Source organism: Chelonoidis abingdonii, chromosome 11, assembly GCF_003597395.2.
Source record: "Chelonoidis abingdonii isolate Lonesome George chromosome 11, CheloAbing_2.0, whole genome shotgun sequence".
Lineage (NCBI taxonomy): Eukaryota > Metazoa > Chordata > Testudines > Testudinidae > Chelonoidis > Chelonoidis abingdonii.
The window spans coordinates 30,566,420-30,587,613 of record NC_133779.1 but is presented as its reverse complement, the minus strand read 5'-3'; the positions used below and the strand labels follow the sequence as shown (position 1 = coordinate 30,587,613).

General features: G+C 45.5%; 1 protein-coding gene across 5 annotated transcripts in view; it reads left to right on the top strand.

The window, feature by feature from the left end:
- The window catches only part of FZR1 (fizzy and cell division cycle 20 related 1), a 35,829-nt gene extending 16,704 nt beyond the window's left edge, over positions 1–19,125 (top strand). For all 5 annotated transcript variants that reach the window (XM_032783115.2, XM_032783113.2, XM_075070842.1 and 2 more), the window contains 12 exons: positions 3,377–3,502; positions 3,843–3,906; positions 4,187–4,314; positions 5,227–5,309; positions 8,583–8,766; positions 9,005–9,070; positions 10,721–10,823; positions 11,539–11,723; positions 12,708–12,941; positions 13,039–13,143; positions 14,074–14,166; positions 15,497–19,125. In XM_032783115.2, coding sequence (XP_032639006.1) covers positions 3,377–3,502; positions 3,843–3,906; positions 4,187–4,314; positions 5,227–5,309; positions 8,583–8,766; positions 9,005–9,070; positions 10,721–10,823; positions 11,539–11,723; positions 12,708–12,941; positions 13,039–13,143; positions 14,074–14,166; positions 15,497–15,538 — 1,413 coding nt within the window. In that variant the 3' untranslated portion in view covers positions 15,539–19,125. The remainder of the gene's footprint in view (positions 1–3,376; positions 3,503–3,842; positions 3,907–4,186; positions 4,315–5,226; positions 5,310–8,582; positions 8,767–9,004; positions 9,071–10,720; positions 10,824–11,538; positions 11,724–12,707; positions 12,942–13,038; positions 13,144–14,073; positions 14,167–15,496) is intronic.
- The last annotated feature ends 2,069 nt before the right edge of the window (positions 19,126–21,194 follow it).

Genomic DNA, 21,194 nt, shown 5'->3' with positions numbered 1-21,194 from the left:
TAGGGATGCAGCCCCATCTTCCATCAACGTATCTAATTGAACCCGGTTATAGTTTTGGGCTTCACAACATCTCGTGACAATGACTTCCACACGTTAACTGTGTGTTATGTGAAGTAATTCCCTTTTTAACAAAAAACCTGCTGCCTATTAATTTTTGTTGAGTGACCCCTAGTTCTTGAGTTATGTCAAGGGGTAAATTGCGCTTCCTTATTCACTTTCTCCACGCCAGTCATGATTTTATAGACCTCTATCCTATCCCTCTTTAGTCATCTTTTCTAAGATGAACAGTCCCAGTCTTCTTAATCTCTCCTCATGTGGAAGCTAATCCATATCCCGAATCATTTTTATTGCTCTTCTCTGTACATTTTTCCAATTGTAATACATCTTTTGAGGTAGGCCAACTAGAACTACACGCAGTATTCAAGGTGTGGGCATACCATGGATTTATATAGTTGCATTATGATATTATCAATCTCTTTCCTAAATGATTCTGAACATTATCTTTTTTGACTGCCACTGCAAACTGAGCAGGTGTTTTCAGAGAACTATCAATGATTTGATTACTCCAAGATCTGTCTTGATTGGTAACAGCTAATTTTTTGTATGTATAGTTGGGATTATGTTTTCCAGTGTACATTGTTTCTCATTTATCAATATTGAATTTCATCTGCCATTTTGTTGCCCTGTCACCCAGTTTTGTGAGCTCCCTTAGTTAAATCCAAAGAAAACTGTGAAGAATTACAATCTTGCGTAATTTTGTATAATCTGAAAACTTCACCACCTCACTGTTTTGTTAAGATCATTTATGAATATGGTGAACAGCGCTGATCCCAGTACGGTTCCTTGGGAGACCCCTCTGTTTACCTCTCTCCACTCTGAAAAGTGACCATTTATTCCTACCCTCCATTTCCTATATTTTAACCAGTTACTGAGCCATGAGGGGACCTTCCCTCTTGTCCCATGACAGCTTACTTTGCTTAAGAGCTTTTGGTGAGGGACCTTGTCAAAGGCTTTCTGGAAGTCCAAGTCCACTGTATCCATTGGTTCACCCGTGTCCAAATGTTCGTTGACCCCCTCAAACAATTCTAATAGATTGGTGCAGCAAGTAAAATATTCTTCTGAAATCCTTTGGGAGAGACTGTATTGTACCCCTTAGAGGCATGGCACAAGCATCGCATTCCAGTGGAAGGAGGTCAAAGGTTACTTTAATCCACCTTTGTGCCTCCCAGATTTGGGCTGCCTCTGGGGCCTAAAATGGCAGCTGGGGTAGGTTAGGCTCAGCAGCTGGACCCAAGGGGCACTGTAGGCTGTGGTGCCACCCTGAATTGCCATCGTGCCATGCCATGGTGTCCAGTATTGCCAGTTCTTGTAACTTTATTGTGAGACTTATGATATTTGGTGTGTTACTTAACACCCCTGCTCCTGGAGACAAGTGATTACATTAATCTTGGCTCATGTTTTTAAAAAAGTAAATTTCTCACGCTCATGTTTGCAGAGAAAAGCTTGAACACGTGTCTCAAGTGCACCCAGAACCACAAATTTTAATTTTATCAGATTTCTAAACCAGTCTCATGACTTTTGGACAGTTGGGGTTGGCAATACTGCCCCCTGTAGTGGGTCTTATAGTGAGGCCTGTAGCTTCCTTTCACAACACTTGTGCTGAGAGAATTGTCCTCCAGCTAGCCCCTAGTGTGTTCAGTCCTTGTATGCTGTGACATGGCCCCAAATTGCAGCCTCTGTCTCTGCTTGGATAGGCCTTCAAATTGTTACAAGCCTGTGACACAGTCTAATCCAGGGATCGGCAACCTTTGGCACGCGGCTCGCCAGAGTAAACACCCTGGCAGGCCGGGCCAGTTTGTTTACCTGCTGCGTCCACAGGTTCAGCCGATCGTGGCTCCCACTGGGCATGGTTCGCCGCTCCAGGCTAATGGGGGCTGCGGGAAGCGGCGCAGGACAAGGGATGTGCTGGCCGCTGGTTTCTGCAGCCCCCATTAGCCTGGAGCGGCGAACCGTGCCCAGTGGGAGCCACGATCAGCTGAACCTGTGGACGCGGCAGGTAAACAAACTGGCCCAGCCTGCCAGGTGCTTATCCTGGTGAGCCTCGTGCCAAAGGTTGCCGATCTCTGGTCTAATCTGTGTCATCCACTTATGTTGGTATTTCACTGTTCTTGTTTTCTTTGCCTTAGGTAAAGTGTGTAAATAGTCTAAAGACCGTGATCTCTGATCTCCATATCTTACTGAGTCTTGGAACGCGTCCTCAGCTGACATGATGCACGTAAATGGCTTTTAACTGAAATAATCCTCCCACAGGAGGATTCATATATTAGTTCCAGTCCATATCTGCTACGAACCCCATAATACCTTTTGCCATTACTAAGATCTTAAAATACACACTTAAGTGTAGTCCTGCAGAGATTCTACTTGATGTAATTGATTTTAGGTTCAATGTTGTATTTAAATGACATGCACATTGAAGGGATACTTCTGAGTTACACTCGATATCTCTAGCAAAACCAAGAAATATAAAAGAGGTCTCTTTACGTACCCCCTATAAGAACATTAGCATTATGGAGAAAACAAACAAATGTTAGAAAACTAGGAAGTAATATTAAGGTGACATGTTCCTACACAACACGGCAGCCATGACTCTGCTCCCATAGGAATGCCAAGAGGACTTGGAAGCATTGCTGTATTTATCTGACCTTAATAAAATTTGCTGTTTTCAGTGTGCACACGCCCACTCCAAACTCCTGTTGGTATGCCGCAGCAGGCCCTTGGCATACTTACGGCAGCAGCCTGGGTATGGCAGAGATCACACTAGCCGAAAGGCTTAGGGAGGAGCAAGGTACTGAGATCTCCCTGCGGGACTCTCAGGGGTCAATGCCCTCCCGTTCTGGAAGGACAGAAAAAAGATCGGGCTGAGTGCCTGCAACCTTAACTAGAAAATGTTTTGTGTGTGCGATATTCTTGTAAGGTACAATACACTGTATGTTTACATGAGGCCTGAATCAGACCAACAGGGGAAGGGATTCCAGTCATGCCAATACCTCACAGTGCCCTGCCTCCAGCTGCCCAGATTTCAAACCTTGGGACCATTGGCAGAGCATACCAGCTGACCTCCACTGTTGAGAGAGAGCATGTGGAGAGACAGGTTCTTTAAGTGCTCCTGTTAGCACTCGGCAGTGGGAATTGTGCCTGCGTAAGGAGTGCTTACTAGGCTTGTAAGGTGACAAACAATGTGTTCTGTCATTCCAGGTTTATTTGGCCCTAATGAAAGCAGATTTCTGGAGTCTGCCTTTCAGAGACCACTGTGATCCAACATTTTTCCTGCCTGGTTCTTGCAGTGTTTCTCCATATGTAACTTTTTAAACTTCAGGTAGTTGAGATGAGACGAACACTGACACCTTCCAACTCTCCAATGTCCTCCCCCAGTAAACATGGAGACCGTTTCATTCCCTCAAGAGCTGGGGCCAACTGGAGCATTAACTTTCACAGAATAAATGTGAGTATTACCTCCGAGTTACACAGCACAAGGTATTTTTCTTAGCAGGATGGGGGAGTTTGCATGGAGTTAAAGAAGTTTGTTTGGCAGGAAAACTGCTTCAGAGGACTAGTAGAGTATTACCTTCCCCCTCCCCTGCCCTCCCCACTGGTTCACCTTCTGCCCTCCATCTCTTTTACTGCTTCACTATTCGATGCCTCAGCATCACAATCGATTGCTGCAGATTTTTCAAGGTGGTGGTGCTTTTCCCATTACTGTGGGTGGGGAGAAAGATGAATTTTGTGAGATCTTTGTTTGCAGTGACTGGAGTGTTTGTTAGAATATATTTCCCCCCCTCTAGGAAAACGAAAAGTCACCAAGTCAAAACAGAAAAGCAAAGGATGCTACCTCAGACAATGGCAAAGGTAGATATGCTTTGTACCACTTGTTCCTTCGTGTCTAGCTTTTGATTTGACACTGAAGTCAAATATAACATGGGCAACAGCAATGCAAGCATCTCGCTTGCTGCCCTAGCTACTGGGCCACAGCCCTGACCAGAGGCCCCATCACAGGGAATATGATACCTTGGTCTCCACAGCCCATTCAGATGAGTTGACATACCCCCCTGAAGGCTACTGCATACCCCGGTTGAGAACCACTAGCGTAGGACACTCTGCTCAAGAACTCGTTTGTATGTTCGCACAGATGGCCTTGCTTACTCAGCCTTGCTAAAGAATGAACTGCTGGGAGCAGGGATTGAGAAAGTGCAAGACCCGCAGACAGAGGACAGGAGACTGCAGCCATCCACGCCGGAGAAAAAGAGCCTCTTCACGGTAAGCGTGGCTAGCAGTGCATCGGTCCGCATTGCTTATGTGAGAGGAGTTGGACACTCCTCAAATATGGTAGCTGATGCATAGTGTAGTAGCCATATTAAGAAGTCTAGCCAACATTTAAAGTGAATCATCAATAGTATGGAATGACTGGGATGGGTTGTGTTAGTGACAAAATCCAGTGGACACTGTCCACTGACTCCACGGAGAGCATGAGGAACTGCTGCTTGCTGCAGAAATCCTTCCTTCCTGAGTTATGACAGAGGATTTGAAAGATTGTTTTGGAAAGGATGTGGGCAATTTAATATATGGCCTTGATGTGTTCCCTAAATGAAGGGGAGGTTTTGAGATTCAACAAAAATTAGTTTCTCAGTATTGCTGTCGAGCAGGGGTAGGCAACCTATGGCAGGGGTGCCGAAGGCAGCACATGAGCTGATTTTCAGTGTCACTCACACTGCCCGGGTCCTGGCCACCAGTCCGAGAGGGCTCTGCATTTTAATTTAATTTTAAGTGAAGCTTCTTAAACATTTTTATAATCTTATTTATTTTACATACAACAATTGTTTAGTTATATATTATAGACTTCTAGAAGGAAACCTTCTAAAAACATTAAAATGTATTACTGGCACACGTAATCCTTAATTTAGAGTGAATAAAAGAAGACTCAGCACAGCACTTCTGAAAGGTTGCCGACCCCTGTTGTAGAGCAAGAGTTAAAGGAATCTTTAAGGGAAGGGACTGAAGAGGGTAGAAAGTAAAACACAGTGGGGCCACCACAATGCAGGGTTTTGGAGGCATCTCTGATTAGGTAATGTATGTTAATTAATTACATTGTAGGTGATCTTGTAAACCTCTGGCACGTCAGGACCTGTACTGTGTGGGGTTTTTGTATCCAATGCTTTCTTCTTTGTGCAGTACTCGCTCAGCACCAAACGCTCCAGTCCAGATGATGGCAATGAGGTCTCCCCATATTCCCTGTCACCTGTCAGCAACAAAAGGTAATGCTGGCTAGCTATGGGTGGGGAAAAAATGGGGGCTGGGGTTCTTCAGGAGCTCTCTGACTAATGTTATAATTGGTTTCTGTACAGCTATGGGATTTCAGGAGGGGAAGCGGGCAGCAGGAGTAGTCAGACACCTAAGGAGCAAGGATCTTGTCTCTGTGCAAACAATCTTAGAAATACAGTAGATTCCACTTGTTGGCAACCTCTTAGTTCCCAGCAACTGCTATTATTATCCAGAGGCTGCCAGTAAGCAAAAGGCAGGTTTGCAGGGCTGCAACCAGGGAAGGCAGTGCTGGCAGCTGGGAGGGGAGGCTGTGGGCTGGAAATTGGAGGGGAGGTTTGTGAGGCTCTAGCCAGCACTGGGATATGCATTTCCATGCCGCAGCTCTTGAAACCTGCCTGTGGCTGATGCTCAGCATGTCTGAGTGCTCTCTTCCCTGCCACATCCCTGAAGGCAGGTTTGCAGGGCTATAGTCAGGGAAGGAAGCACTGGGACATGCCAACCTGGGCCTCTGGTACCAGGGCAGGGCACAGCCTGGAGAGCACCGTGGTACCATGCAGCCCATTGGACCCCCAAGCTCCTGCTCTCATGAAAAGCCTGGCATCCTCCCAAACAGCAGGCAGATTTGCAGGGCTGCAGCCAGAAAAACATGTCAAAAGACTGTCAAAAAGCAGCATGCCTGTTAGTGTCTGAATCCAATTAACATTGTAGTCTAATGAGATGGGATTGGTTCCCAGCAAAATGTTGCTATTAACCAGAAGTTGTTAATATCAGGAATGTTAAGTGGCCTCCCCTTTTTGGGCATGTTACTGTGGTCGCTGGAGGGGCCACACGGAGATCGCTCAGTCAGAGCAAGCTGCAAAGGATGGGGCAGACAATCCCCAAAACTGATGGTTTATTCTTATAATTGGATTCTCCAAGCCAGTAACAAAATAGCTTCTGTAATACCACACTGGTTACCCAGAAGCTAAAACACAGTTCCCCTTAAGCAATCCAGCCCTGGGCTCCCACCTGGACAGCTAAGTCTAATATAGTGAGGATTACTTAAAATCTTATTCACTATATATAAAGTTCTACCAATCCCAAGAGACCAGACACATTACCCACCAGGTCAATTAATACTTCAGATCTTACCCAAATACATTCTTAGAGCCAATTCTCATTAATTAATTTAAGTTTTATTTAAAAAAAGAATCAACAGAGTTGCTATGGGTAAAAGATCATTATACACACAGATATTACTCCTGGGGTAATTCTGCTCCCCAGAATAAAGTTACGGGCACAATATTTTAAAATAAATAACACAATATAATCACACCACTTTAAATTATTTTTGGTCATTTATTTCAAAATACCTGTCAGCAAGTATGTGTGTAACAATATGGACAACAAAAACGAGTCAGGAAATGTTTTTTGACAAATGGATTCCTTACTAAGCTTATCACTACAGAACTCTGAGTAGGAATTCGTTTAAACTACAATGCAGAACTGTATTTCCCGCCCCCCTCAGAAGCAGTGCAAAGGCTTTGGGGAGTTAGAGATAATGGAGTAGCTAAGGGAGAGGGAAGTAAATTGCTGGGAAGGAGCCTGAGTGTGAACTTAGAGGGTTGTTGGGTATGGGTGGGAAAAGTGTGGAACAGGTTTTTTGTGGGGGGGGGGGTAGGGAGGGATTGTTAGGGAGCTTCCGCCATGGAGACCCTGGCTGGCTCCTAGCCTCTCCCATTCAGTCAGGCACATCTGCCTCTGTCCCATGTGTTCCTGCATCTCTGTCCACATGTCCCTCCACCCCCACTCAGACACCACCTTCCCCCATCCCCGTGTGGTCCTGCACCGCCCTCCCCCGTGGCGCTGTGCCTCCACTCCCATTCAGCCCCTGCCCCAGTCTGTCCTCTCCCACTAGCCCTTATGAGTCTGTCAGACCACCCCCAGCACCATGCTGTCTGTCTCCCCATTGTCCCTGTCTCCTGACCGGACCTGACAGACCGTGGGAAGAAGGCAGGCTCTTTCTCTTCCCTAGCTAGCCAGGAGCTGCTGCTGTGGTCTATTGGCACAGTGCCCTCTGGTGGGCAAAAGGGGGAACTGCAGCAACATTTCAGCAGAAGCTTTTTTCTGCTCAAACAATTGGAAACATGTGGCTCATTAATTATGCACATGCCGAGTAGCGCAGGATTCCCCCAGGGTAAGATGTGAATAAAGTTCTCGGGTCATTTTCATAGAAGAGATGGCGAGCTCCTCATTTGTAAAAGTCTTTTTAGAATTGGTCCAATAGTTTAGTCCATGTGTAGAATTTGTTCAAATTCTTCCATGAGAATTTGCAAGGATAGTCCAGGGCACACCTGGAGACCTCAGCCTTGTGACTTGAACGTCCTCTGATGAAGTTTGAGCAGATCTGAGATAAAAAGTTTCAGGCCCTAGAGTTCTCTTGTAGTTTTCTAGCATGCTACGGTAGCATCTTGACAGCAGACATCACAGCAGGCGTTCTTGGATGAAGGATAGGCAATACCTATTGTTGCTTTGAAGTAAATATCTCTCTTAGTCACACACTAGTAACTAGCTGCATTCATTAGCACAAGGTAATTAACCATTCAAGTAGTTCATAGACAGTCTGTCTACCTTTCTCTTTGAAATTTGTAGTAATGATGTTAATACACCACAAGTTTCCTCTAAATGTTAACATTCCTTTTTGATCTCTGAATCAATAGACTATAGTAACAACAGGAACAGAAGTTTTATTATCTACAAGCTAATTAGATCACACTGGTAAACTTAACAGATATAGGTAAACACAGACAAATACAGTTAGTATCTACTTCTAATTCTCTGACAATATAGGTTTACATTTCAAAAAATTAAGGCTATTTCCACACTCCTGTCCGACAAAAGTGCTAGTGTAGACAAAGCCTGAGTCTGCTTAGCATGGCTTTGACGACAATCTACAAGAAATAGCCCTGTTTACCATTTCAGTACTCCTCTAATGTATTATTAAAGATTGATTTTGGGTCACTTAGCCTGTTGATTACTTAACCCTCATTGGCTCAGTATCACAGGGCAGCTTTGCTGTGGGCAGCTTCCCTCTTTTTCATTTTGTGTCCATTACTTCCCTCTAGCTGCTCGCCTCAGGAGAGTGGCAGCACTGAAGGAATAGTGCAATCTCTTTCAATCTCGACATTTCTGTAGAAAGGCAATGATCAAAACAGTAGGAATTTCTCTAAATTTCTTTGTACCTTCAAAGCCTCATAAAACAATCACGTCTCTATTTGTGTGAACAGTCAGAAATTGCTAAGATCACCTCGAAAACCAACAAGAAAAATCTCCAAGATTCCTTTCAAAGTGCTGGACGCTCCAGAGCTGCAGGATGACTTCTACCTGAACCTAGTGGACTGGTCTTCTCTCAATGTTCTCAGTGTTGGCCTCGGTACCTGTGTTTACCTATGGAGTGCTTGTACTAGCCAGGTAAGGCATGGCCCTTTCTTTGCTGCTGTGGGAGAAAGTAAAATGGACTGCGGGTCAGTTGGATCGGCCTTTGGGTTTCGTATTCTGCTGCAGTACTCTTTCCAGTACCCTGGAATGTACCATCTATGCAGGTGCAAGGTACTAGTGCTCTTAGTTCCAAATACTTAATCTGCTAGGCAGCTGATCTCCTAGTTTGCCTCTTTAGTCATAATTTCCATTTTATTTCCTAATTTTCAAGGTAACCCGGTTGTGTGATCTGTCTGTGGAAGGCGATTCTGTGACATCAGTGGGCTGGTCAGAACGGGTCAGTATAATACTACCACACAGACCGTTAGGACATTCTTTTCAGAGATGCTGAGCGCCCAAAGCTCCTGTTAACTTCATTTGCATTCGTAAGAGCTCAACATTTCAGAACCTCTGATCCTCTGTATGTCACTAGAGACACTCCTTAGCTGATAGGAATACACAAAGTCTCACACTGGAGTGAGAACTACCTAGATTAAGTTCAGTGAGCAACACATGACCTCAGTCGAGATACCGAAGACATTTCTCTCTGCTTTTTTTTGTTAAAGCCTAAGATGTATGCACTTGAGGTGTGTTCCTCCGGACCCCCTTCCCACCCACCCCACCCCCCCCAAAAAAGAGCCTTGCCTACATAGCAGGATAGCGGGGATGGACGTGGACTGGTCTGTAAGTGTAGAACTGCCTCCAACATTGACCACAAATATATCTGAATGTGAGTGAGCCGTGCTCTTGTACACACTGTGCCATTGCTGCAGTGCAACTCCCTGGGAGTGCTCTTAGAAAGAGGTTCCGAACTACTGCTTGTTCTGGAGAGATGCTCTGCATGAACTGACATGCTCAGTGTCTTTGTTCTAATTACTCTCCATATTCCTATCATGCCAAATTTGTCTTCCTCGTTCCAGAGAAGGCTTGGGATAAAAGAGCCCGGCATCCTGCTAGAAAAGCTTTTTGTGAAGCAGAACCTCCAGATGCTCTGTTTGATGCTCTGTGTGGCTGGTTGGTTGAGGCCAAAGTGACGTATCCCATTGCAAAGGAATTCAGCAACATCCCCCATCCTGTTTAAACCAATAGCTTGTGTGGACAGGTATTCACTGTCTCTTTAGCAAGCACTCACATGAAGTTTAGGGTGGAAGACAAAGATTCAAGACTGCCTCCTGGGTTCTGTTTCCAACTCAGCCAATAGCTCACTGTATGATGTTGGGCAAGTCAATTAGGGAAACTGAGGCACATGCATTATCTGTTAAAACATCTTGGGGTCTGGGGTGTGTGTGTAAAGATGTAATTAGGTAATGATTATAAAAATCTTAGAGGGCCTTGGGGAAAAGGTGCTCTATAAAGAAGTACCAATATTATCTATCTTTAAAAGGATCTATGATACTTTTCAGTTTTCATTTCTACAGATCTTCTTTTAATAGCTGTGCGTTAAGGTGTTGCAGAAATTGCATCTTCATTCAACTCGTTGCTGATTAACAGCTGGAGTTCCTTTGAGCAGGACAGATCTTCTAAGATGTGTAATCTCCAGAGATGATGATACTCCTCCCGCTCCCTTTGCCTTTCAGGGACTGAGCGCTAGTCATCACTATGGGGAGATTGACACTGCTGCAATTGATGCAGGAGGGATTGATTTAGAGGGTCTAGCAGAGACCTGCTTAATCGATGGCAGAGTGCTCTCCAGTTGATCCTGGAAGAGTAAGGGAAATCAACCGGAGAGCGCCTCCTGTCGACACACTCCGGTGTCTTCACTGCGCTAAGTCGACCTAAGGTACATCGACTCCAGCTACATTACTCACGTAGCTGGAGTAGCATAACTTAGGTCAACTTACCCCTGTAGTGAAGACAAGCCCTCAGAATCTGTCGTGCGGCTCTTGGATCTCTTTGTACATTTTCTTACTGATTTTATTGATTGCAAGTTTTCTTTTTGTGTATTTAGGGAAACTTGGTAGCAGTTGGAACTCACAAGGGCTTTGTACAGATCTGGGACGCAGCTGCAGGGAAGAAATTATCCATGCTTGAGGGTCACACAGCCAGAGTGGGTAAGGAAGAACAGGAGGCAAGAGAGCTGAATTCAGTTTACCATTTGAAAATGGCATTTGCTAACATAGAAGAGGGATCCCATAAGGCCATGTTAATATTGCAGTATTGCTCTCATTTATGATCCAAAAGGGAGTGTGGGAACGGTCACTCCTTCCCCAAGCCTTCTATGAAATAGCATTTTTTTTTTTTTTTTTTTTTTAAAGAGAAGTCCTTTTAAATTGCACTGGCCTGCTCTTGGGGGTAGTGATACTATGAATCATCGAACACATACAGTTGTGGAGGGTGTTGTGTGATGAGGCACCCTAGGTGTGTCCTGTTAATACGCCTTGTTGAAACCAATGACATTCAACCCTCCAGGCTGGCTGCTTGAGGATTCCAGTTCATCCTGCTTTTCAGGGAATAGCTTTTACAAGTAGGCAGTGTGAACTGGTGACCGTGTCAGGGGTTGGGAGTCGGGACAACCCATGAGTTCTGATGACCTCATGAAAGTTGTTACACCACTCGTGCCTCAGTTTACCCAGCTGTAAAGTGGGTGTAATATGAACTTCCATAGGGTTTGTGTATGTAAAAAGCTTTTTGATCTTCCAACAAAAGTTGCTCAATAAGAGATTTGTTTAGTCCTCCTCTGGCTATAATGGCTTGGTACTTACCCCCAGGAATCCTGCACTGACGGCTGCCTGCAATTCTCACTCTGTTCCTTTGCCTGCATTTCAGGTGCTTTGGCGTGGAATGCAGACCAGCTTTCTTCTGGCAGTCGGGACAGAATGATTCTTCAGAGAGACATCCGGACCCCTCCACTACAGTCTGAGCGACGGCTTCAGGGCCACAGGCAGGAGGTGTGTGGGCTGAAGTGGTCCACAGACCACCAGCTCCTAGCGTCCGGTGGAAATGATAACAAGGTATAGTACTGATTGCTGTGGGTGTGGGCTTGGCCTCATCGCTGAACCTGTGCGCCCTGTCTTAAAAGCTGCCATCTTTCAAAGATATGTCAGCTGTTAATTCCAGCCTCTCTCTCTTCTCTGACGATGCCTTTTTGTTACTAACAAGGCGATTTGACAGACCATTCCTCCACCCCGTCCCCCAATATGGCTAAACTAGACTATCCTACAACTTTCTAGTGTCCGTCATAGGTAAAAATCAATAGGGCACCTTCACTGTGCTTTGTTGCTCCTCGTGTGCTTGGGTATCTCCACCTGTATGTCTGGCCTGAAGGGTGTTAAGTTTCAGTGACGCTGGTTTAAACAGGCTCCACTTAAACATGAAGTTAGGCGGTGGGCAGTGAAGGACGTTTTCACAGTTTTAACTAACTTCGTTGATGCTGAAATTCCCTTCTGCGCGTTTGTTCTGTTGTAACAGGCACACCTCAGGTTTGCTATTTACCAGAGAACAAAGAATGGTTAATATGGTACCAAGAACAGTTCTGAGAGCATCTTGGGATAGATTCCTGCACAATTAACTCCCCAGACATTGATATGATGGAAGATACTGTGTCCCAAGCCCTTTCAGCGTCTACTCTCATTCACTGGGGGGGGGGCAGGGAGAACAGATTTCCAAAGGTTTTGATTATGGCTGGATTAGTCAGTCTTTCATGTCAAGAGACCAGAGTTCAAGCACTGCATATAGCCCAAGTGACACGAGTTTGTAGATCTTACTCGAGCCCCAAATTGCGAAAGGACCCCAGTGTTGAGCAGGTTTGGCTGTCCGTGAGGGAGAGGCCCCAGTACAGGAATCGCTAATCGTTAAGATGGAGGTGCATTGGCTGAGCTGTGCAGGGCAAGCTTCACCAGACTGGGGTTTAGCCGGTGCTATCTCCTCGGTTTGGAGGGCAGGGGAGCAGAGGTTGGACTTGTGTGTTAATTAGTCTTGTTTCTTCTCTCCACCAGCTCCTTGTGTGGAATCACTCCAGCTTGAGTCCTGTCCAGCAATACACAGAGCACCTAGCAGCAGTGAAAGCTATTGCGTGGTCTCCACACCAGCATGGCCTGTTGGCCTCGGGCGGTGGGACAGCTGACCGCTGCATTCGGTTCTGGAACACACTGACCGGGCAGCCCTTGCAGTGCATTGATACTGGGTCACAAGTGTGCAATCTGGCTTGGTCCAAACATGCCAATGAACTAGTAAGTTGAACCGGGGGTTGGAGTCCTGCTGCTGAGCTTCCCTGGGTCAGGAACTGTCAGCGCTGACTCTCTTGTAATTCTTGTCTTCCCCCTACAGGTGAGTACCCATGGATACTCGCAGAACCAGATTCTCGTCTGGAAATATCCCTCGTTAACCCAAGTAGCAAAATTAACAGGGCATTCGTACAGAGTCTTATACCTGGTAAGCTATAACCCATGCTCTTTGCTTAGTTATCTCTCCTACTGCTTCTGGTTCTGCTGCGACTGGGTTGTGCACTGAGACAGAACCCACACTGCCTGGTACTGGTATCTGCTGGTTCCTAGCTACCCAGGGTTTGGTTAGTGAAACAATCAAGACTAAGCTTCACTACGCTCAACAGCAGCATTTGGGGTCTGGCTGTCCCTGCTTGCTGACACTGGAGTGAGGGATTCTTCTGCACCACTTGACAAAAAGTGACACAAATTAACCTTTGGACATGCCCCCCAGACTGTCAAACTCCAGCTCCTCTCACTTCTGAGGAGCCCAGATACCTGGTACAGCAAACAGATCTTAAGGGAAATTTATGAAAGCTGAAAGTTTCTTTGGAGTAAGACTTCTTTTAATCCTCCTCCTTATTCCACCTGCTGTTTTTCCTCTTCATGGTTGTGCATTAAAACCTCCAGTCCTGTTTTAATCCAGTTCCATCTCTTATCTGATCAGGAAGCTTCAGCACAGAATGGGATCAGCTGAGCCTGCCTCATGCTGTTCTAGAGACTGTGGCTAGTTCATTTGTTAACAATGTGTAGGGTGATTTTGGCATCTTAACAGCTTACTCCTGGCTTTATAAAGAGAAGTGCGATTCTAGAGATAATGTGAATGACCCTTATGTATCCGTAGCAGCATAAACTAGGACTTGTTTCCAAAGTTCTGCATCTTGCCTATGGCAGTGGTGACAAGGCAGGAGGAAAGCAAAGGCAGCTGGGCCTGGTTTACCTCCATTAGAGAGAAGGTGAAGGGAATTGAAGGGAGGTGAGGAGAAGGGAAGTTTATATTCTGGTGGGGGGGAGGCCTCCATTTTAAACTACTGTTCAGCAACATGTGAACATGTATTTTGAAGACAGTTTGTGCTTTTTGTTTTCTTTCTCGCCTTAGGCAATGTCTCCTGATGGGGAGGCCATAGTTACAGGAGCAGGAGATGAAACTCTAAGGTTCTGGAATGTCTTCAGCAAAACCCGCTCAACAAAGGTAAATTGCTCATCTATGCGGCTAGTTCGTTCCTGGTTCTGCAGCAGGCGCTGCCCAGTGAGGGAGAGTCGTCTAGGAGGGAGGCTGTGGATTGTCTATCCAGCTCTAGTCACTTGCTGTGTGACCTTGGACAGTCACTTCACTGCTTTTGTGTTCCTCCACTTACCTATGTGTACAATGATCAGACACCCAATGCTTCTCTTTTAGCAGCTGCGGGGGATTGAGTCTTGATCAAATGCTAAGGGGTTTGTGGTCCTCACTTGCAAGTAGTGATTTTTGAGGCCTCTGCACAGAATAAGTAAAGTAAGTAATACTCTAAAGGCCATCGGTCTCCATTTAAGGCTGGGTGTCACATTCTTAAGGTTGACCCGTTGGTAGTTACGCTGGTGCCGTTCCATGCCACACCACTCGTTTTAAGTAGCAGTGGTGTAGGGTGTCCACCTTAGCCTGTTCCTTCCTAGCATTTTAATACACCGTTGCAGTGTCATTTGTTTACATATTCTTCAGTTCTGGCACAATGGCTTTAGGAGACAGGATCAAACTCCCTTAAGTCCCTGAGAACTGTCACCATTCTAGAGATGACTTCTCAGTAAGGGTCAGCAAAAAGTTTCTGCAGGGCTCTTTTTGAAAAGTAGTCTCAAGGCATCTTGAGCAGAGGTGGAGAGATAGCAAAGGTGACCAGGAACCAAGATTCCATGCAGAGGGACCACGGAGAGACCGAGACCAGCAGTTAAAGGATTGATGGACAGTCTCCACCTGGTTTCTGGTGGCTTTGTAATAGGACATGCACAGCAGTCCCTGTTTCACAGAAACTTGTACTGCAAAACTAGCCCATACCGTCTTCTGCCGTGCTCACGCTCCATGTACCCCATGTATGTGCATGGGCACAGGAAGGTTGATCTCTGATCAACATCAATCTTAGGGGTGCTTATAAAGCTTTGCCCTTTAATGTCGGCCAAGCCCCAGACCCATTTCCATAGGCATGGTTTGCCTCGAGCCCTGGCTTCATGGCAGAAAAGAATGTGTGTGGGATAGGGCTGAGGCAGGGTGCTGGAGCTGTCTGTGCCTAACTCATTTTCTCAGTGAATACACCTCTACCCCGATGTAACGTGACCCAGTATAACACAAATTTGGATATAATATGGTAAAGCAGTGCTCTGAGGGGTGGGGCTGCGGACTCCGGCAGATCAAAGCAAGTTTGATATAACACGGTTTCACCTATGACGCGGTAAGATTTTTTTTGGCTCCTGAGGACAGCGTTTTATCGGGGTGGAGGTGTATTTAGAGTGGAGATCTTGAGTTCAAAACTTTTCTCTTCATTTCTTTTCAGGAGTCTGTGTCTGTCCTGAATCTCTTCACCAGGATACGGTAAACCCCGCATTGCACACCAGGAGACCCTGGTACGATGTGCCACGAGAAAACCACTAACTTGGCGTGCATGGAACTTCTCGCTATCAACCAGAAGAGGGGAAGGGTGGTGCCAGTGGGTTTGGAGGATGGACTTTCAAGATTCTTCTTAAATACATGATTGCGAACCATATTGGACAGTATTTGGGGTGGGGCTGGGAGGGTGATGCAACTATCAAAAGGTTAAGAATTCATTCTTCATAAAGGGGAACAAGTGCAAGAGGGAAAAACTAAAGTGTCTAATTTTATACATTGGGTCGAACTTGTGTGATGTGGACCATGATAAGGAAGGTTAGGCCAAGGACATGCCAACTGCTGCTTTGTAACGTCTGTGAGAGATGAGTACTCTGTGAGGGGGTGGGTTTGTTTGTGAGGAGGGTTTGGAATGCTGCTCTGGGTTCTTCATCGTTCTCTGATTTGACACACTTCTTCGGAAGCCAGAGTTAGCCAGACTGGATCAAATTTTACTGGTGGGAGAGGACAAAAGTTAGAGGTGGGAAGAAGCCTCTCGCATGTAGAATGGGTATTGGTTTTGCTTGGGACTAATATTCCAAGTAGAAAAAAGGAGAACTGCTTATTTTCCTCAGACACACAGTTTTCTCTTCTGTTTAAAAAAATGGCTAATACTTGACATGGACGTTCACCTAAGAGTTTAATTTTCAGCACACTTAGTATCTGGCTAAAATAACGGAGCTGAGAATTTTTTAAAAAGATTTTAACAGCGGCTGCCTCTTCTGAAGGAAAGATTACTGCACAATCCAAAGAGATGATTATTTTTTTAAAAAGAATTATTGATGTTACACATTCAAAGCTGGTCTCAAGATTTTTAGTTTAATGGGGAAACAATGGCTTTTTTTTAAAGACCCAAGAGTATTTATTTAGAGCTTTATGCTGTGCCAATTATTGCAGACTGATTGCTGCAGTGTCTTTATGAGAACAAAAGCAGTTGAGATGGATTTAGAAAGACTCTTGTGATCTGTTTTCAAAGACAAAGGTTCTTTAAGATTGTTGCCTGTCTTCCACATGGGACAGAAGAAACATCATGTGTTTGTGAGTCTGTGTGCAAGGTATTTTAGGCAAGGGCGAAGTGTTGCCTTTTTTTTTTTTTTTTTTTAAACTTCAATTAGGTCAGAGCCAGAGGCCCATTTTTAAGTTTCAGGAAGAGAGAGATCCTGCCAGTTTGTTGGAATAATGCAGTGAGGTGTGATGCTAAGCACTTGTGTGTGTGTGTGTGTGTGTCTTGCTTTTAATTTAAAGAGAAGCTGTTATGCTTGCAGCAGCCAGTTCCTGTCTACTTTGTACATGTGCCAATGCTCGCCTGCTGTGCATCTGGCTATTCAGCCCACCTCTCGCCTCCGTTTGTAAAATGTGTGGATGTAAGTGCTGTCTCTTCTCTTGGCTATTGTGTATATAGACCTTGTCCTGTTGTACATAGTGTGTAGGCAGATACCTTCTTGCGAAACCAGCCTGCCCAGGTGGGGGTGGGGGAGGGAAGGTGTGGGAGATACTTGCTCCTCTAGAGCAGCAGCCACCTCCTTTAGAAAGGGCAAATTTCAGGTAGCCAGTCTGGCAGAGAAAATTGCTGTGAACTGTGGTTCCATTTCACTACAGCCTTGGCTGAGCGTGCCATTTCCAGCTAGCGCGTGGCTGTTGGGCTCTGGGGACTGAGTGCTTCTCGACACGGGGTTCTGTAGCAAAGCTGATGGCATTGAAGCCCTTAAAGCCAAAAATGGGACCTGAATAATCCTGCCGCCCCCTTCCCATGCTCCTCCAAAAAACCATTTCAGCCCAGATCTGCTTTACTCTGGTTCTTGCCATAAAATTCCAAGGCACTGCCAAAATGGTCTCCTGATTCCTCTCTTGCTGCTTGTACGTGTTTGGCATCCTCAACCGTCCCATCACTAAAGCACTAAGGAATTGTTAACCTTTCAGATCATTAAGTCAGGCAGGCAGGCATGTCTGAATTCAAGGCATTGAACTGTGGTCTGTAACGGGTGCCTGTTCCACCCCCTGGGGCAATTATGGAGAAAGGACCAGAGGGAAGTAATGCATGTCTTCAGTCAGAGAGTAGGAGGAGAGGGAATGTGGCTTAGTTTCTCATTTGCCATCTGTGCTTTGGGATAACTGTTCCCCAGTCCGTTAGCTCAATGTCCAAACCACCCACAAAAACATTTTCCTCCTGGAGAAAAATCTGTAAATGGAGGGAAACAAGGGGAGTAAATTTGTCTCTGCTCAAGTTGTGTAAGTGTTCACTTAACAAGGAGGAAAACGGAAAGTGTCTTGTGCAGAAGGAAGGTGGAAAGTCTGATGGTGGGTGCAGGGATGGCTGGGGGCCGGGAGGGAGCAGTACAGACTAGAGGTTGTGCAGTGGTCCTGATAACTATCCTGCCAGTAATCCCCTCTGCCCCTCCCTCCCTCCCCAATACCACACGCTAGAGAGGATCAAGCTTTCTTGTTTGTCAAGCGTGTGATCAGCCTAAGCTTGTGTGCCCTACATCAGAGGGCCACGCTTGCTGAGGCAGCTGGTAAAAGGAACATTCGAACTCAGGGTAAGACGAGCTTTGCTTTTTATTGAGGAGGGTTTGCTTGGAAAGGAGAGGAGAGCAGACAGTCCCCTTCCTTTAGGTCTGCAGTGTTGGGTTTGGTTTTGGTTTTGAAGTAATCCCCAGAAATATAATGGAGTGGAGGGAGGAAATACCATAGAGAAATCTAGATGCTCTGGGGTCTGTGCTGCAGTTACGCATGGGAGCTTTCTTGTGTGTCGCACTGAAATCTCAAGCAGAGAATTGGATTCAACAGAGATCTCGGTCAAGAGGGAGCATCCTTCTAAACACTCAGTTTGTCATTCTCTGCTTCTAACGACATTATTTCTGTCAGTGTTTCAGAACGATTGCGTTCCTAATTCTCTGCTCTGCTCTGTGCGTTCCTAATCCTCTGCTCGGAAGGCTGGGCTGACCCCTGCCTTGGGAGCAGGACAGGTTACTTTGTGTTCCTACAGTTCTGCTTAGCAAGGATGAGTAGCTGATTCTCGATCCCATAGCTGGTTTATGGTTGAGTGTATCGGCTACCCGGCGGGAGGGTTGGTGGGAGAGCAATGTTAAAAACTGTGTTTAGTGGATATCAAAAAAAAAAAAAATACCAGCACAAATTCCCTGTTTCCCATGCAGTTGCTAAAGGAGGTAGTTTGCTGGGGCTAGTGGAGTGTCCTCAAAAGGTATCTTTCGGGGGCGGGGGGCGGTCCTGGGGGTGTTTGTGTCCAGAATCTCATGTATGCAACTTGTGTGAAGCGATTTGACTGTCTGGAGTGTGCTCAATAGTGTTGTAAATGGAAGAAAAACTCACGTACACTTATTTCAATGTATGAACCATAACATTTCTGACTTGTACAGTTCAGGCAGTTTGAAAGGTCTCCCCAGAGTTTATGCAGGTAAATTCTAAGAACTTGTGGCATTGTTACATATAAAGCATCATATGGTGAAAAAAGAGTATAGAGACCATTGTAACTTTTCATGTCAAGCAATGTAACTGGCATTAAATACATTGTGGATTTAAGCCTGGTGTCACTTTGTTTAAAGCTTCACATGAAACTCGTGAGTGATGTTGTGCTTTAAAGTGCTGTGTGGATCCTGTGCTCAAGTACGTGAGTGTGCCCTTCACTCACGCAGCTGCGTGGACTTCCCTGGGGCGAGGGTCTGGTTTGGAGAAGCAGGGCCAGAGAGAAAGTGACTGTGTCACTTTTCAAAATGTTCTATTCCAAACCATTTTCACTAGTGTACAAATCAAGTGATGTTTCATCCTCTTCTCCGCCCCCCCCCCCCCAAAACCCCAAAGAGATAACAAAAAACCCTCCCCCTGCTGTGATCTGAAAACCCCGGCTAAGGATTCTGGGGCTGGCGAGCAGTTTTTAATGCTGTGCAAACCAGGATGGAATCTGTCTTGCTCAGTCCCTTCTCCCATGGCCATGATGGCTTCTGTTGCCCTAATAAGACAGAAGGAACAGGTATGTTGACTGGCCTGCCAGTCTGGCTCTTGCTCTTACCCATATAGACCCAGGACCTGTCCACTTAGCATTTGTCAGCACTGTTAAGCAGATACAAACCTTGCCTCTCTTTATCTTTTATGATTCAAGTCTTTCCAGTAACAAATGCACACCCACCTACATGTTTAAGCAAAAATGAAATTTGAATTACTGCGAAATCCCTGTTAAAACTAGTATCACCACTGAAAATGTAATTTTATACAGCAACACAATTTAAAATGAAATAGGCGTGAATAATATATAACAACTCTAGTGCTCCCCGGCAGTGGGAAAAGTGACAGCTCCTCTGCTGGACGAGGGCCTGGAAGATTAGAGTGAGTTCAGTCCAGGCAAGCCGGAGGTGACTGCACAGATGATGATCAGTCAGAACAGAGCGATTACGAGATTTAATGTTTCAGTCTTGCGAATGCGACTCTCGCACACGTCACACCAAACACAGCCGAAATGGTAAATGCCACCTTCCTCGAGTGTGGATACGTAAAGTCCGGCACAAGGGTTGTCCAGAAAGTTTCAGATGTAGTCTCAGTGCCGCATCTTAATCACATCATCCGCTTGTAAATCAGTAGGCTCCAGCTGGAGTGTTGCTTTTTCAACATCTGGAAAGGTGCTTTTGCTTGATCCCACCAAATACCGTTTGCTTGTACCACGGATGGGTTCCTTACAAACAGGGCAATGTCTTTAACGTTTTCAAATTCTTGGAACCTCTACTGGAAGTTTTGAAGAAGCCTGGCTAGAGATGATGCCATCTGATTCACATCTGCACATCCCGGCAGCTTAGCAACTATGGGAAATGCAGCATCTCCCCAGTTGAGTCTGAGAATGGCAGTTGTCTGAAGACAACAACGCTGTCTTTCTTCTCTGTAAAAAGGGTTTCAGCTGTAGTAACCAAACACTGCTTAATAATATCCGCATCCGTAAAAGGTTTCCTGTGTTTTGACATTACCCACGTACACCTTGATGAAGTTTGTTGCCTTTTCCTGAGCACAAGTAGCCTCTAAAATAATATTTGTGCTCTGAAAATATGCATCCGTTAATGAAGCAATCTTGTCTCATCTTAACTGGGAAGCCAGTGAGCAGTTGTGGTTTGATATGCCTGCTTTTAACACCAGCCAGTCTCTATGCAAATTAAACACACTGGTCGACCCTTTGGGTGTTGTGGGAAAATAAGTCGGCATTGACCCCCCTCTGCTTTAAATGAACAGTTTTCAGTGTCAACTTTCCTTTTTATGCTGCCATTTTTAAACACAGTGCTATGACACGTCCTTGAAAGCCCTGGCAGCAGGATTCCCTGGGGTCCCCTTTGCTGCTCCTACAGTTCTGGTATATTTTTGATATTAAAATACTCTCTGGGAGCCGTTTTCATAAGCCCCCATCAGAATTAATATATTTTCAAAAATGAAAACATTTGACATTGGTTTTTGAGTTGAAATGCTGAGGCAGCTGTTGGTTCAGTGTTTTCTTTTCTTTGGGATCTTAAATATCATGTCGCTATCGTGTCATCGATCTGTTCAACAGAATCAGTCTGGCTTTACCCCTCCAAAGCCCCGAGTCCCGGCATGATTCCAGGCAGGGCTGAAGCCAT